The sequence below is a fragment of the Gymnogyps californianus genome, chromosome 1, assembly GCF_018139145.2.
Source record: "Gymnogyps californianus isolate 813 chromosome 1, ASM1813914v2, whole genome shotgun sequence".
Classification (NCBI taxonomy): domain Eukaryota; kingdom Metazoa; phylum Chordata; class Aves; order Accipitriformes; family Cathartidae; genus Gymnogyps; species Gymnogyps californianus.
Window position 1 is genome coordinate 76,358,614 of NC_059471.1, and position 18,674 is coordinate 76,377,287.

An 18,674-nucleotide genomic window follows, 5' to 3' on the forward strand; every position below is an offset into this window, starting at 1 on the left:
CTCTCGTCCTATCACTACACTCCCTGATAAAGAGTCCCTCCCCATCTTTCCTGTAGGCCCCCTTTAAGTACTGGAAGGCCACTATAAGGTCTCCCCGGAGCCTTCTAGATGTTTTGGGGAGACTTCTAATCTTGACTGAAACTTCCAGAGGAAGTTTTTCTGTAAATTATTCTCATGGTTTATCACCTTCCCCATTAAAATGTTGTGTCTATCTTCAATCCAGTTTTTTCTTTTAGCTATTTGAGCTTGCAGAAACTCAAAGTATCTTTATATTGCCACATGTCTGTTTTGTGCTTTACTCCATGGATGTGAACATCATTCTTGAAGCTTCACTTTGGCAGACATAGGTAGAGTTCCCTGAACTGTACACACTGAAGCGTGTTCAAAACTGATGGCATCTGAACTGACCACTATCCCACTCAGAAGAGAAATCTTAGGGTTTACCAAAAATAGTTTCATAAAAAATATCAGCTCCACACTCAGAGACAGTCAAATAAAATTAAAAATAAAACAGCTGTTAGGAATTTTTAGGAAAGAAATATATAACAAAAGGGAAAATATCCTGTTGCTGCTGTGTAAGTCAGACGAGTAGGCAGGGGCTACTCTTCAACATGGCAAAGAGACGGTTTAAGGGGGACATGTTGGAAGTCTCCAACCCTTAGCAATGTGGAAAAAGTGGACCAGCATTAATTGTTTGCTGTCTCTTCCAAACCATGAACTCTACTTTTGAAACTCATATGAACTAGGTTCAACGAAAGGAGGCGATTCTTCATGCAACGGGCAGTAGATAAGTGAATCTCCTTGCCAAAGAAAATGCAAGAAGTTGTGGAAGCAAGTTTACACAGGTTCAGGAGAAAAGGGCACAAGTAATCTTAGCCCACTGCCAAGACAAGGGGCCAACTGCATCCTCTGCCAAAACCAGTGTCGCCATTCTTATGTTTGATCCCTTCCTCGTTCTTATGGCTCGCCTTTAAAGGAGAGCTGAACTCAAACTGAAAACAACTGAATTCAATATCCTGTCTGAAGACCTTATTTATTTACCTTTTTTTGGTTCTGGCCTTCAGTTAATACCTCTGGATAAAAACTGACATATAAAACTAACATTATGATAGCAACAACATAATGATCATGAATGCCAAATGTCTGCATTAGAACAAGCTGACATTCATTATAAAGTGTCTTAAAGATTAATGAAGCTTAAGGAAAAAAAGCTGCAACTTTTAAAACTGATTAAAAAAGAGTAAGTCATATGTACAAAGGTGGCTTAAGTTCAACATGCCACAGACGCAACCCACCTACCAGGGAAAGTCTTTTTTTTTGTTGAACGAAAAATGAAAACTCAACTCTGCACAAGGTTAAAGATTGTATTTTAATCACAGACTGAAACATCATGATTTACAAAACTGATGGTTAGATTTAAAACCAACCACTACATCTTTCTGTGGGAATATTCCCCCCACACCCTAGCAGACTAGGGGTTCAAGTGAAGTACAGAGCTGTTCATGTTTGCCTTTGGGACTGAACAGTGATTTCCAGGATGATGACTGATGCTGCAAGAATTCACCTAAGATGCTCGTCAATGCATTTCATTTACCAAGCTGGAAGTGGCTTCTTCTAGGGAACTCTGCTGGATTCATCAGAAATCCCAACCATCTTGCAGCTTTCTGTCCAGAGCCTTCTCTGCAGCTCCTCATCATATGCTATGTCAGCCGATTTTGTCCTTTCCTCATTGTAAAGGTAGCAGCCGCCAGCTCCTTCCATCTCGGGCGATACTGCTGCATAGATGGTTGTAGAGGCTCCTTCCTCTGGAGTCTGCAGAAACAAAAAAAAAAACAATTTCAGGTGAGGCAGGTACAATAGAAGAACTACATTACACCATAGGACCTTACCAGTGACAATCAGCTTCCCTAGTTTTGCATCACACTTGTGGTCCTTATGCAAACCTCAAGCTGGTAATGATAAAAATGCCACCTATTCAATCGGCAGAGTACAGTCCATTTCTACAACAGTGTTATTTTGAGATGGGTTAAAGCCACAGAACAGATATATGGAAAACTCTGGTCCATTTTTTCAAGAGCTAGTCAGATGGAGCATACAAAATAATTGATTTAGTTTTCACAGTTAGAGCTAATAAACGCAAAAGCAAACACAAATATAAATCCTAGTTTAATTATTCATTTTGCAAGGATAAAAGGGTCTGTACTCTGCCTTAAGAAGAGGAAGGCTATGCTGTATGCGCAATGTGTTCATTGTAACAACAATACGACATGAGCAAAGGATCATGGAAACCACGACAGCAAATTAAGATTCCGCAGTTCAATCCGAGCAGGCAGGTAAACCAGGGAATTACATTTTACACAGAGCATAGTTATCAGGGTTCTGCAATGTCATAAAGCAAAATGGTGAAAGATCTATAATGTTTGATATACCATGAGCATTAAATGAAAATTAATAAGTGAATAGCTTAGAGTGATAACTCCTTTCATCCCGAGGATATGCAAAACATTTCCATTTTGCATTCAGAAGGATCACACAGCTATCACTGAAATTATTTCAATGGCATTCTTTTTCTTTCATTGAAGGGCATATTTAAAACACAACATTTGATATGTTTTGTCTTTATCAGTGCTATAATTATGATCAATGCCTGCTAGATAATAATGTATCATTTTACAATCCTTGCAGTCATTCCCTGAGTCATTAACAGTACCAATGCTGCTCATAGCTTTGTCTGCTGCACCTGACAGGATGTCTTTTCCTGAAGAACTCACTTGATGAATGAGACAGTATTGAATAGGTTACTCAGTGCCTTATTTAAAAAATATATAAATCTAAGTCATTTGAAGCTTTTTGTGACAAGGTTCTGATATTTTAAAAAGAAATAACTACTCTGTTTTCTCACTGTGCAATAAATACAACACAACTTATTAGAAATAATTAATTTATCTGATGCATCTGGCATTTGGTCTCATTTACAAATAAGTTAGAGCCATGTCACGCAATCACACAGTAAGACAAGGTTACCCAAACCACAACCTCTCCAGCTGCCGCCCGGGCAGAGCACCCTCAGTATCTGTGAGGGAAACATATTCCCTGCGTGACCACAGGCACACTCCCCAAAAAGCGAACTGCTGAAGAAGAAACGTGCCCTACTGAGGTACTGTCATGCACAGAGCTCCGCTGGTTCCAATACAAATGCTCCACTCCATGCCAAGCCCTTGATCAAAGGTGTTCAAGCTGAAGGAAAAACTACTACAGGCTGCAAAGAGCGGTAATACCACCATACTTTCCTTCAATGGCCACAAAATAGCCAGCTTTTACTATCAGTCACCACACAAGGACAGCATATGCTTTTCCAAATACGACTAAATGAAATAACATGATAACTCAGCCATCCAATGGGCTGTTCTCTCAGCAAAATATCAGTCAGTACGTTAAAAAAAGTTGGGTCCAGGTAACTGCTGGAATATTTTTTATTTTTTAAGATTACTGTACTGTGAGATACTATCTAGAAACACTTACAAAGTGCTTATTTACCTTAGTTTAGTACTCTGCTACTACTTCTTCACCCTTCTTTATCTTATGGAAAATAGTGCTATTCACATCCAGTAGATTATGTAAACAACATAAAGCTATGTGCATGCATAATTCTTTGCAGGATCAGGATGACTCCAAAAAGTTGAAGTCCACGTGCTCACATAGTGACTACTATCATGATCAGCTATGATGCGATACAAAATATCTTAATACTGTAAAGTAGCAGAACAATGATGAATACAAGCATTCATATTTTATACAACTTATTCTGGATGACAGAGAGAAACCAGAAGTTTTTTAACGTACTGCTGTTCTTTACTTAAAAATTTAGTGACACAGATAAACCATTACTTCATGCGATGGTTCACTGGACGTTATGTTCCTGAGTTCAACAGCTCTCCACCACAAACAAGTATAAATGTCAATGTCGATGACTCCCAAATCTTAATGACAACAGCTCAAAACTAAAATGCTTTAAAAAAATTGTCTGTGGGTGGAATTTGTGTGATTATGTTCTTATGAGCAGGGCTCGCTACAGCCTCAGAGACTGGTCTGTATGGATCTTCCTACAGCATCAGAAGTACCATGTGCCTTTGCTGATTGAACAGGAAGGGTGTCCCAGGATATGCAAGATTTATCAAGATTTTTATTTTTTGATGATATGTCAGGTAAGCTCCCCACCAGAGGGGATCTATACTGAGAGGGTGGTCAAACACTGGAAGAGGCTTCTTAGAGAGGCGGTCGATGCCCAAGCCTGTCAGTGTTTAATAGGCATTTGGACAATGCCCTTAATAACATGCTTCAACTTTTGGTCAGCCCTGAATTGGTCAGGCATTTGGATGAGATAATCATTGTAGGTCCCTTCCAACTGAAACAGGCTATTCTATTCTATTCTATTCCATTCCATTCCATTCCATTCCATTCCAAATAATATCAAATATTTTAAATAAAAGCTATGTACGAGTTGAAAGTCAGTTGTTGGTTTTATTCATGCAGCCTTTGTAGACCTTTACCAAACCATTTTATATAGCAAATTGTTTCCTATTCTTCAATACAAAGAAAACATTGAACAGGCTCAGACAATAATAAATGTGCTTACATGGCCACACTGTGACCAGTCTATAAGCACAGTGACATTGTCACCATCCATTAAGGTCAGCTTGTGTAACTTTTCACAAGATTATTTTGTTTTTCATCCTGTCTGCCATATCTAATATGCTGAGTAGAATATTCTATGCAAAATTCCTATTTAGTTTCTATCACCTGTTGCTAAAAGCGATTATCTAAACACTTAAGGAAAAAAAATACTATAATGCATTAAGCAATTAGTGTATAATAATTTAAGTTAAAGGAAAACAATTTTTCCAGTGCAACAGGGAGCAGAGTTGCATATATATGATTAATTAATTGTCTTATCCCATCTTCTGAGTGCTTAATTAATGCTGAAAGCTTTAATGTTCCCTTACTTGAGGATGTCTTCATTGTTTTGGCATGTTTTCTGTTTTAATGAAAGCAAAAAGGAAACCCTACACCAGGAGTGCCCTGGCTTTCCGGCTGGGTGGATAACCTACCTGTTTTGAGAGGCTGCAAGAAAAGCACATGCTGTGATTCCACCTCTGGATCATGCCCATACCTACCATGAAAGCACTGTACATCCACCTGCCCACACACAGTCAAGACTCTTTCCCAAAGTGTTGGATCTGCTACACACCCATAGATCAACTGCAACACACACAGACACACAGACACATGCACACACGTCCTGCCCGTGTACCAGCACCTGAGGACCTCTTAGGAAGGAAGAAGCTGGCAGCAGGTTGCAACCACTGAAGCAATTCATGAGTATTTGGACAGGGAGCAGGATGAATTGTTCCAGCAGTGGCAGCCTCACTCCTGGTTGCCAACTCTCCTGGGAGCCTCATAGCTCTCCTTTTACCACATGATAGCCCATCAAAAGATGAGGAGGAACCATAAAGGCCTTGGAAAAGAAAATGACCGCAAGCAGGAGACTACTGTCAAAGCAACCATCTGACCCATCCTTTGATGCCAACGGCCTTCTAGGAAGGACAGCACCTGACAACAGGCCAGAGAAATCACCAAAAAAAAAAAAAGAAATCTATAAACTCCAGGATGTTTGTCACAATGCTCTGTAGAAACAGGAACAAGCTCCCGTCTTTGGGACTCTGAAGTATTATACCAAAAGTTGCAGGTAGACAGGCAGTAATAATAAGCATCATTCAAATCACAGGGGAGGATACTCTACACATTGCCAGAATTTTAAAAGAACCCAAACAGTAACAGAATAATATACATACATATAGCATCAGTAACATCTTGTTCATGAATTGGCTGGACTTGTCCTAGGACAAGAGGGATTCCTATAAATTGCACGATGCTTCTTCACTCTTCAGTTACCAACTTATGTGTGCCGAACTTTTTTTAAATTGGATTTTTGTTTACAAATTATTATATTATTAGTATCCAAGCAACTGTAATTAATACCTTTGTAATATCCAAGTAAAACTGATTTCTGCTTAACTTCTTCCTAATGAAATTCTGCAACTGCAATTCCTTTTGCTTGTTACAGTATTGTTCACATATTTTACTTTTACTTTCTTTTGCAATTAACTATTTGTTTGCAGTATCCCTTCAACAGTAAATAAAGGTCTGATTGAAATTACATATCTTTGTATTGCTCATTACATGGGTAGGCTGTGGAAGAAGGAGAGAAAAGATAGCATGTGACCAGCTTATTTAAGCATAATGCCGTCTATATACACAAAATGACATTATTTTGGCACTATCTATTCCCAAAGGAAAAGATGTTTTTTTACAGAAGCTTTGATATTTCTTTTTTTAAATATTCATCAATAGTAAGTCATCAACATAGAATAATTTTCCCTCAGCATGAAATGGAATATTCTGTTCTATGAAAACTGGGACATGTACTAAGAGGGTTTGTGTTTTAGTTTTGTATTTTTAAGACATGCCTGTTAATACATTTTGATTAATGCATTTTTAAATGCCATATAATCTTGTCAATATTAGGCGCTAATGCTCGCAAAATGTGTTAGCTGACAACAGTCAGTCCCTACAGCCAGGTCACCATGAAATGTCACATCCTTTTCATTTGTCTACGACAGACGCAACAGCTTAACTTTCTGGAAATTGTTTGTCTGCATCAGTTATACGTGATGGCTTCGTGGTGCTCTCCTTGTTAATCCATGTACTCATCCAGTTCCATCTCCACCTGAATTCATAGCTCAGAGTCCTGGGCAGACAGTATGGTATGTCCATTGGAAACCACAGAAAATTGGACAGGAAACAAAACTAATAAGCTCCTATAATTCCTCTTCTGCAATCCATTCATTTTCCCAGTACCATTTTCAGTAACTACCAGCAAACAGTGAGAACCTTGCTATGTGTCTTAAACACTATGACAAACAGTTTGAATGGACGACATGCATATACTTCAAATTATATTGGTTGACAGAGTTGGCAATATGATTGAAAAAGCAGTAGTGATACAACCCTTGGTATCAGAGGAGTACTTACTCTGGAATAGCTTCCCCTCACCCCAGTCAATCAGCTCATTGTACTTGGTTTGTATCTTATGACTTCAGGATGCTCCCATCTTGAGAGATGGTAGGAGAGAAGGTTGGGCAAAGAGGATGGAGAGCAGGAAGCAGCTGGCAGACTCAATGACTGACATTGCAGTTGCATTTTGAGGGACACAAATGAGGGACCAAACAGGCAGATGTGCACCAAGGACGGCCTGGTATGCTGGCAAATGTCTTAACGCTGAAGAAGAACGTGTTAAAACACATTTATCCATAAAATTTGTGATGTAGAATACATTAAGTATTGGTGGAACACCCTTCAAGAGCAATATGAAGTAGACTGCTGTAGGAACACTCATAGACACTGGTTTTATAATGGTGGTCCTACCTCATGTACTCACATCCATTATGTCATGCACTTTTCAGGTCATATGGGAAATCTACTCATGGGCTGATGAGTTAAAGTAGCAGTCAGGGGTTTTTTTGGCACGCGGGTTCAGGGTGTTTGCTCTGTGGCCTCGCTTTTTAAAATGGGTGAATTTCCACCAGGCCATTCCTGGCTCAGGTAAAAAGAAGACATGTCTCTGGCTAGCGACACATTTCTCAGGTTCCAGCTAGGAAGACACAGCAAGCACTGAACAGGCCATCTTCTGGGCCTGGGTACTCAGGCACTTTTGCCAGCATTCCTTTACTTTTACCAGCATTCATTGTGCTGGTAATGTTTTGCAGTTGTTAGTATTTTATGGACTCGCTTCTAGACTGGAAAACTCTGTTTATACAGAGTTTTCTGCCTTTTCTGTCTTTCTTCAGGAAAGACAAAGGTCATCTGGGATCCCTGAACAGTACTACACATATGCACAGTGGGGCTTAGCAACAAGAATGAGAACATTAAATTACTGTTACTTGGTACAGCAAAGTCTTTCATCTACTTGCTGGCAGCTAATGGAGGGGTGACACCCAGTCACCCTTAACGCACTGCTTGACTCTCAAGAACAAAGGCAAACATGAAGCCACCGCAACAGAGAATAGTTTGAAAACTGTCAGAAATGGAGTAGCTGGGATTGCATTCCCATGAATATTAAAGCAAACAAACTTGTGAGAAACAAATTACCTGTGTTCCAGGGAGCACTGATTACTATGATCTGTGAACTACTGAATCATTTCAAAACCAGGTTACTTACGGGTGCAAGACTCCGAGGTGAAATAACAGCTGCTCTAGTGTCACAGCCTCCTGGTGAAGACATGGGCTACGTGTGCTCAATGTTTGTTGTGTAACTTCTGCTACGTCTAGACCTCCTAACGTGATTGTTGCTTTGAAAATTTCAGCCAAAAAGTAATCAGTTGAAACACTGAGTATGAAAACAAAGGCTAGAAAGGAAATGACGCAAGTGTAAGGACGCGTTCAGCAACCTTTGATCAATAAGGTTGCAACAGCTGACTAAGTCCTGGTGAGACTGGTGGCCAGGACCAACTGTCAGATCCCTAGGAAGCCAAAGCTGCCAGAGAGGTCTGGCAGCACAGCTTTTCAGACATCTCTGCCTTCACTGAAAAGCCCTGGTTTCCATCTGCGTTCTCTCTCTCCTCCTGTTCTTTCCTATGTAGCTCACTATTATTCTCTTTCTATCCAATTTCTGCCTTGATTATAGACCAGAAAGAGATAGAGATGTTTTATTGAATGTACCGTTCTCCCTAGAGACCCAGTCAGCACCATCAAATTAATTTCTCTTCAATCTCCAACTCACGGCAGAGAGAATTCTTTAATAAATTCACTCCATAATAAAATTCTTTACATTTCATCTTTAAATAAGACAGCAGCTACAAACAGAAATGTCTGAGTTAAAATGTGAAGCCTTTCTCCTGACAATGTTGTGGCTACAGAGAAATAATTTCTGAATCAAAGATATGAATATATAATAAAAGATGAAACATTGATGAATTAAGAACACAAGGCAATTTTCAAACTAAAAAAATACCAAAATGTTGAAGGAAAGGAGCTTTTATAATATGAATAATTCATGCCTATTCTGGAAAAAGAGAAGCTTTTCCCTGAGCATCCTAGCACAAGACACTGTAAAGAACAGAAGCAGAGATAGCTAGCAAACAGACACAAAAGGAGTATCAAATCCTGAATCTCTCCTTCCCTTTCTATTGAAACCAAATTTTCTGGAAAGATCTTTCAAAAAAATCCAGGCACACAGAGAGCCTGGGAAGCCCTACCTCATCTTCATATCAGCCCCCAGTGGCTGGGAAGCCTGTAGACAAAGTAGACTGCAGAAGAAAGGAACTGTCCCCAAAAGACTGCCAGGGTCAGCCTGTTGCTCAGGGAGCTCAAGGAGCAGGCAGGCACACAGCCTTGAATGCCTGATTTCCCATGAATCTTTTGATGGCGTCAACGGTGGAAGGTTTCACTTTGTTTTGTGTTAGAGCAATGCCTTCTGAGAAATCTGTTTTGCTGGAAAATCGCCAAGCAGCTCTACTCTGAAGCCCTGGGATGGCTCTTCCGTCAGACTCAAAACATGAGCAAAGGTTTACTGAGGAAGACAGTGGCCATGGCTCTGAACTCTCCTCTTCCAAAGCAGCTGCTTCAGACTAAGCAGGACATCATGGGTCATCTCAAATGGCATCAGATGCCTATGTTATCAGGCAGCTGAAGGAAGCCCCTGTTGGCTGGCCAGCTTTCTGGGCCATACTGAAGAGATCTCCATTGACTTCAAATAGCAGCTTCAACAGTGAACTCACTTGCAGATACCGCAAAAATAAATTTACTTGTCTTTTAACTTCAAACTGAATCTCTCTCACTTAGAAGTGCAATATAACCTCAGTGATTTGAGCAGGAGTGTTTGTGGATCCATACTTCGCATTTTCTAAGCTGTTGAAATGGAGAACTAGAAGAACAATGTTTAGTTTTAAGCAATTTTCAAAATGGAAACAAGAACCCAACTTTACATGACTGAATTTGAGCAGGGACTTGAAACTTTGGGTCAGAGTCATTAATCATAACTGAGTCCTTTGTTCCTTTCGTCAAGTGCATTGAGGAAGATTACTTTGCCTGAAGGTTGATCCCTAAGCTTGCTTTGCAGCAGACAGCGATGTATTCAAAGTCAGAACTGACATATCGCTGCAGCCACTCAAATTACATTACACTTGTTACTTCACTCAGCTCAGTAACAGTATGCAAAATTTGATAGATAGGAGCCTGCTGCCCCAGACATTGCATAAACATCCAGCCAGAGACAGTCACTTGCTGGAAGAACATCCAGTCTCTAGGAAATAAGGCAGGCAATAACAGGAGGAGAGAGTCGAGAGAGTACACGTACTTCACAAAATGCTGGAGCCTCTTCTGGGAGCATGGCACTCTGGTTAACCGGCCCTCTGCAAACCAGGTGATGTCCCGCAGCTACCTATTGCTGAGGATGCCTGACTTAAATCACTCAGAATTGCCCTGGGTATCTTCACATAATCTGGGATTTTCTGCAACACCTCTATTCACAGACAGGAAAAGTGATTTACTGAAGCAAATGCGCAAGTCAGGAGAAGAGATAAGGAAAGAATGAGCCTCCTAAATCCTAATCCTGATGCCTTGTGCACTAGGCTGTTACTCCTTTTCTGTGTTTGTAAAGGAAAATACACAATTTATTTGTTTACTACCAGCTCTATGGCCATAATTACAGTATCATGTGAGCAATTCAATATAATCTTCTTCATTCCAAGACGTACACTGATCTATCATTAAGTAAGAATACTTAATTACAGCTTAGTATTCATGCTAGATATACGCTAAAGAATCATCCTGTTATTTTTATTAACTATGCAAGGCTTTAATTCTACTGAGTTTTGAACTATTACTATCTGAGAAATATGAATAAGAGCATAAGACTACTCCTCCCTCCAACAAAGCTCTTAGAGAAGCAACCTCTTTGATAGGTAGTGGCTGGAACATCTGCATCGTTTAATAACATATGCCCAATTTTTTAGTTGAAAACAAAATTTAAATATGATTCAAAATGTGAATGGATCAAAATTAAAGAGGACTTAAAACAACAACCAACCATGAAAGCTTTAGAAGTTTCATTCTCTAATGCATTATCTTATACCAGTACGTGGGTCATCTTTCGTTTGCTGAATTCTTTCAAATGATGCCAGATTTTGGCAATCGAAATGAAACAACACAGCAAAGCACACAGAAGTGTTTACATTTGAAATGGTAGCTTCATTTTTACATGCCCCAGAGAGCAGGAGACACAGCAAGGCTCTAAGTGCTGAAGAGGATGCTCCTGAGTGCATATACCTCTGAACAATTTATTTTATTATCTACCTGCTCATGCAAAGTGAAATGTCTTTGCCAGCTTTTGATGAAAACACAAGACTTCAGGCATAAGATATACAGCCACTTCTGACTTGTAGCACCCTACCATCATCTCTACTCTTTTACTTACTGTTTAACACTTGACAAGTCACTTTGCCCATATATCTTGTTTTCCCTTCTCAGAAAATGGAAACTGACACTTATATCTCCAACTTCACAACTTTCTTATGAGGACTGTTAATTTTTTTAATGCTTATAAATACTCAGGACAGGCATGGAACTCCTAAATACTTAAAAGATAACCACAATATAGAAAACCTTTATGAACCACGATGAGATCAAAAAGCATAAAGACCATACAGAACATAGACAAAACGAAATAACCCAAAATTACTTAGGCCAGTGGCTATTTCGCAGCCTCTTCTGTTTCAAAATGCTACAACCCCCGTTTTGCACCCCAAACAGCAGCGGGGCTATTTCCACCCATGGGCTTAGCCGGGCGGTGGGGCTGGGAGAGGCTGGCTGCCAGCCCAGGTTTCTCACCTGCCCGCTGAAGGCACTTGCTGAAACCAGACGGCTCAGGTGAGAAGGTGCAAATCCCTTCCTGGATCACCAGGTAAGGTGAGCAAAGGACATGTCTCCTCCAAGACTCAGGCAGCCCATGTGCCTGTGCTAACAAAGATGGGGACCAGAAATAGTAAAGCTCACAAACTAACCCAAAATGACTACAGGGTGCTACATCTCTGCATTAATAGCACGCAAGATGAAAATACACCTGGGAAGATGGGAGAGATGAAAGCAAAAATACACTTTCCCCCAAATTTCTCACGTCTACGTTGCAGCGGCATGCTAGCTGGGCTGCAACACGTCCTGCTGATGGGTCTGCTCCACACAAAGCTCCTGCATGGAAAAAGAGACATCACCTTGCAGTGCTTATTCTCCCCCTGGGTCTCAGCCTTCATCTCCTCTTCCCTTTCGCTGACTGCGAGCCTTTCTGCAGGACTGAAACATGATAGTCCTGCAGAGGCTGTGCTGGCTGGAAGGAGGAACTTCCAAGCAGATAGCCAAATACCACTTAGCACTGTCCATGCCCCAAATCGTCTGGGTTTCTGTTTTCTATATAGTTATTGTGTTTAAATTATAGTTTTGCAATATTCCCCAAGTTGAGAGGAGAAAGCCCAAACTCGAAGACAGATAAAAGTGGTGGGGAGGGAAGGAATCTTATTCTGCAAATTTATGTTTCCTATAATTCCAGTTGCTGGCAATTTCAGCATTTAATCTTGAACAATAAACCAAAAAGATATAAACAAGGGGGGTAATTTAGGTCTGTCCCTAGTGACATGCTCCAAAGACAGAAAACAAGAAGAGTAGACTAATTTTCTATAGTTATTTTAGTGAAAGAATAGAAATAGGTGAGAGTGGCTCAGATTTTCTAATCCTATCTTTCTGAGAGATACAGTAAACAGAATTAGTTAGTTCAAGTCAGTAATTACAGACTATACATCCTTGGTTTTGATGGGAAAAATGTGCCCAATAAGTTCAAGGTATTTCTGTTTAAGTAATAAAACTCTTTAAAAATGACAGTTCTCTTCATTTTAACTAAAGCCATATTTCATCTGAAAGCAGCTTGTAAAAAAAATAAAGAAAAAAATTAGTCATCTTGTAAACAAAACTACCGTTTCCCATATTCTATCACAACAGAATGCTAAAGTCATAAAATCACAGATAGATTCTGAAACCATACGATTATGGAGCTGTCTGTGTAGCTTATCCTCTTGGTTACCCGAGAGAAGTACTAAATTTAAAGGCAAAGGCTATATTCAGTTGCAAATCAACATATCTGAATGCTTACTAACCCACCAGAATCAACCTCATTTTAACAAAATAACTAAAAATGCAAATGCAAAGGAGGACTGAATCTTATTATTCAAATCAAGCTTTTTATTGTGTAGACTAAAAGTGAGTTTAAGCTCTGTAACTTAAATACTTTTGTTTAAATCAGTCAACCCCAGGGCTCTTTACTGTCCACCAAGGAACCTATCGATGGCTTCAATTCAGAAGAGCCCCAAAGAACATGTCTAACTTTAGACAGGCAAATAGTGCCATTGATTTCAATGAGATTAGTCATGTTTCTAGAATTACGTCAGACAAGATGTGAGGCATCATGTCTTTTACCGCAGAGCTCATTATAGAGAGAGCAAACATGCAAACCCTCAGCCGCACAAATGCTTCCCAAGGTCTGAAACGGACGGAAAAAACTTCCATCTTGAAAACAATTACTCGTGAGTTTAAACTCATCATATTTAATCAGCTACACGGTCTGAAAGAAGGACAGGTTGGTACTCGTAGTGCAGAGAGGGATGTTAGCCTGAGGAGAGGTCATAATGTTTCTAATTTGCAAGGGGGCAGAGAGAGAAAAACAAAGGTGGCAGTTCTTGCCAGTGGAACAGATAAAGGAAAGCAGGGAAGTGGGATGTACTGAAAATTATTAAGTACTAGTAAGTAGCAAGACCCAGATTTACTGTCCACTGAAGCTGTTAATTTTAATATCCAGGCTTATTTCTAAGGTGTTTTGTAAACCTTCATTAAGGTAGTAGATGGAGCGATTAATTTGTGAAAAATGTCTCCCCTGCAAAGGCCAGGACTGGATTTGGTGACAGATGTGGTCCTCCCCATGTTCCTCTTTCCCTTGCTGGAAAACAGAAGTCACAGCAGAAGTGCTATGTTGCTGTACAGGTGACACGGTATACCCCAGTCCTGTGTGAATGACTAAATCAACTGTCCTGGCTTGTGTCACAGGAAGGATTGGTTCGAGTTCCAAAAATGAGATCCATAGTGAATGGTCAGATCCCATTACCTGAAGGAGGACAATGAAAAACTGGAAAGGAGAAAAACATTTAATCCCTTCCACACCCAAAGTCTTTCCCCAATCTGCTATTTAAAAAAAAAAAAAAAAAGGAAAAAAAGAAGTTGTGGGGCAAGAATGTTAAAAATCCCAACAATCTTCCTGAAAATCTTCATATGCCTTTTATTTCTTTTTCAGGTAGCTCCTGTCTCTGCAGAGAGCTTCTGACTGGGGTTTTGATACTGGACTGATTACGGGCATAGGTAGCTATGACCCAGAGACTTACACTTGCAGAACTATCAATAGCCAAAATAACACAGTGAGAATTAACCTTTTCTTTTTATTAAGTGCCCCAGGAGAGTTTCTGTTGCACTTGTATTCATAGAGCTTTTTGACTAAAAGGTTAGAGCAATTGTTTAGAATGGGAAACAAATACTGTGAGGTTTTGTGGTTCGATAAACACATGTTACGGACTCATCTGGTGCCGAAATAATTCGCTTTGTTTGGGAGCTCGTATTGAACTACGCTCTTTGGTAATGCCATTTTGCCACACACGTCTGTTTGCCCTGAGAGTCCGATCAATGAGCCCTCCCTGCTTGCTCGCTCGCGGTGATACACTGCAAACAGCAATGCTCCAGATGATTAAACTTCTGCTTCCCGGGAAAAATTCCAGTTGAATTAATGCAGAACTGTGCTGCGGTTTAGTAACTCCTTTTAACTTGTAAAAATACAGGCTGAGGTCTGAGCAGAGGCTTTAACGCAAGCACAGACCACCTGTCCCAGCTCTCCCCACCGCCTCTCCCGCCCGCCCGGCAGCTTGCTTAAAATTCTAGTCTTCACCTGCAAGTCTGCACAGCTCTGCAGCCGCCTATTGTTATTTAATATGTACTTTACAGAGGAATTGAATTGTTCCAATCAAGATTAGGACTCCGTTTCTCTAGGTGGTATGCAAAGCATGTCTGCAGTCTAAACTTTCACCCATTTCTCCGCCTGCCCTTTCATCATGTCTCACGACAATCTCGCAGATAGTCCCAGCTCTTCTTCATTCCCTTTTCCTCCTAAATTCCTAAATGTCTCTTGCCAGGCCCTCAGTGCAACCTCACCGAGTGTGGCTTCTACCTCAGCATGCTGGGCACTTGCCCCGTTGGGTCAGATCCCTTTTTACAGCCCACATGCCATGTGGAGGAGGGTCCCCTCAGGGGCTCGGGGTAGGAGGGTTCCCAGCACAGCACTGACACTTGCCCTCCTCGGATCACCCATCCGTGTCACCAAGGCCCTTCGGAAACCATAAAGGGGTAGAGAGCAGCCTTCAAAGCATGAGCTCTTGGGGCAGATGGCTCTTACCATCTCTGGAGCAAACAAAGGAACAAGCCCAAGCCTTTTGATAGTAGAGAAAGAAGAGGGAAATATTAGGTGAAACCTTGTCAATACATTGACCCAGCCCAATCTGAGAAGACAGGAGAAATGGTGGGTCCACAAGCAGTGCCAAGCCCTTACAGCAGGGCAGAAAACAAGGCTCCTCTTGCAGCAAAATCGCAAGGGGCATCGAAACAGTGGTGTGACAGCATGCTGCATTGCTGGATGCGGGGGGCTGCGGGGAAGGAGTGCAAGCGGGGCCGGTCTCAGGGCACGGAGGCCACCAGCATCAGCCACAATCCCTGCCGCTGCTCGGCCCTTCCCGGGGCATGAGCGCTTCTGCGGCTGGAGGGATGAGCTGCAAAGCTCCCTTTGCTCTGCAAACGTCTGCTGAGCTGATGTGGCTAGTTTTCAGTCCCTGAGCTCTGTAAGGGAGCCACAATCGAGAAGCAAGAATTTCCCAAGCAGCACACTTTTTACATAAAAATAATCTAAATGTTTGGGTTTTACCAATTATATAAACTCCTTAGTGACCAAAACATAACTGATCTTTACTTTTAAATCTGTGTTCAATAAAAGAGGATTACAATTGTTTGTGAACTTTGCAAAGTCTGTAATATGGCTCGGGAAAAAAAAAACTTAATTTATATTTGTTTAATCCCTAATAGCTGCTGACAGTCTGTGAAACAAATACTTTTAATTATTTTCTCCTTGCTGAATCTCAGGTCTCATCATTTAATCAAAAAATAGCACATTACCGACAATTGGGATTAAAAGGAGAGTCATACAGTAGGAAAAACAGGAAATTACATTAGCACTGAACAGTGACAAATATGTCCCTCTTATTGCAGCCCTGGACAGAGACAGCAGAACATTTACAACTCCTCCATCAAAAAAAAAAAAAAAAACAACAGAAAAAAAAAAAGCCCTTAAGACTTTTTCCATTTATCCTGAGACTTATGGCTACTGAAAATGTCAATGCGGTCTCTGCAATAAAAAAATATTTTAAAGACTCCTTTCAGTTATTAATGAACAATGTACGGATCTTACACATTGGTGTAAAATAAGTGCTACTTATTTTTTTATCGGAACTACTGATGCATGAAAATTACTATAGAGCTAATCAATAGGTAACGACTGTATTTCAGGAGTAATACTCTGTTCAGAGGAAAAAAATGGTGGCAATTCACAAACAATTATTGACACCATGAAGCACATGAATCAATGCCCACAAGAGATCTGCACATTATTTAAAATTTCTTCAGCAATATTTGCCTTTGTTCCTTCATCCCAGTGTAATTTTTCCTGCCTGTAATACTGTGAATATATTAAAGGTTAGTGTGAATATATTAAAGACACTAGAATAAAATGCAAAAGCTAGACTTCTGATGGATAAGTCTAACAGTCAGCAGTGGCATGACTATTACCAGAGGGCTGTAGCCATGGGACTCTGTGCAAAGCTCTTTCTTGCATAAGACATTGTCAGTCACAAAATGATCAAGACCTCACCTCTCCCGTGCCCACTATAACCCTGCAGGACTTCAAATTTTTAAAGTCTTCCCAGTTTCTTTTTCGGCATGCAATGGTTTACTGCTCAGAGTAACTGGAAGGACATGAGGTGGCTGGAGCTGGAGGTGGTGTACCTCAACGCTCGCTGAAGTCTCCCAGGGAGACAGACTTATCTCTGGCTCCTAAAGTGAACTGATGAGTTCCCATTGGCCTAATTCTCTAAATATAGCCCTTCGCCTTGTTTTTATCGCCATCTCTGTGTAGAGCAAGGGAAAAGCATGAACTAGTCCAAGACACAAATCTGAATTCTCCTCTGTTAACACAGGGGAGAGAATAACCCATCCATTCTTCACTTGCATAAACAAATACCCCAGATGTACACGGCTGTGAAGAAGCCGATTACCTCTGGCTCTCACATTTTTCTTTTTGAGTCACATGCGGCTTGAGACGTGGCTGGTTTATAGCCTCAAATGATGTACCTTTACTTTAGGTTTTAACTGCAGATCAGTCTGCTTACTGCAGAACAAACATCTGGTCTTTGCTTAGAAAACAAAGAGACAACTTCACGCCTGCCATCAGAGCACAACTACTCAAACATCTGACAACAGTTACCAGCAGCATGTGATAGGAGGGAGAGATTTTCAAAAGAATAAATACCCAGCTGTGACTAGAAATAACCAGATTTGGGTGTCTTGCTACAGTTCTGCAGAAGAAAACAGCAGTATTTTTTAATCACTATATAATAAAATGAGGAAAAGCGGTTTCATTCTTGAAAAATCAGGCAGATTCCTCTTCTAGTCTAAATTAATATTATGAAGAATTTACGAATAGCTGTAGATGACCACAGCAGAAAAAAAAACCCCATAGCCACAAAGAGAAATTTGAAGAGAAAATACAACTGAGGTACAAGTTCTTACAGAAAATGTTTTCCTAAGCAAAAATAGATGCTCAAGCCAAGTATGCTTTTTAACTTCTTCTCTGAAAATGTAAACTCATTTCAAAAAAGCTCACTTGAGGTTTTTTCCTTTTATTTAGGCAAGTATGAGAAATTACAAAACGAGACTGAAGATTTTCTCAGCATACATCTCATTTGCAAGTAGTAGAGAGTTGCTCACACTCATAGAGTTAGCTTGTGTGTAGAAAAAGAAATAAAATCTAGACAGTCCTCTGGCCTGTGCTAACTGCTGCTACATTAAATAAGTACAAATATAACTATTTCAAAACTATAAAGTGTGAAGGAGGCTCAACGAAATGGACATGAGAATATAGTCCTGAATATATTGACATAATTTAAAAATAAACATAAAAATATGTATTTATGGGGTGAGGAGCAGGAGAGGAAGCTGCTATCCCAAAGCTCGTGTCCCTGAGCACACTGCCGTGCCGGCTCTTGGTTTTTCCGTTTAATTTAGAGAAAAGGTTACTATCATCTATCATGTTCCACGGGTTGTCAGAAAAGCCAGCCCTACGTATTTTATCATTAAGAAGCCCCACTGAAGAGGTGTTTTAAATGCCTGCAATGGAGGTTAGCTGTCTACTTGCCAACTGCACCATAGCTCTG

General features: G+C 40.4%; 1 protein-coding gene across 2 annotated transcripts in view; it reads right to left on the minus strand.

Annotated features, from left to right (window-relative positions):
- Positions 1–1,350: 1,350 nt before the first annotated feature.
- The window catches only part of DHRSX (dehydrogenase/reductase X-linked), a 172,170-nt gene continuing 154,846 nt past the window's right edge, over positions 1,351–18,674 (minus strand). For both annotated transcript variants that reach the window (XM_050904000.1, XM_050904007.1), the window contains one exon: positions 1,351–1,812. In XM_050904000.1, the coding sequence (XP_050759957.1) occupies positions 1,615–1,812 (198 nt within the window). In that variant the 3' untranslated portion in view covers positions 1,351–1,614. The remainder of the gene's footprint in view (positions 1,813–18,674) is intronic.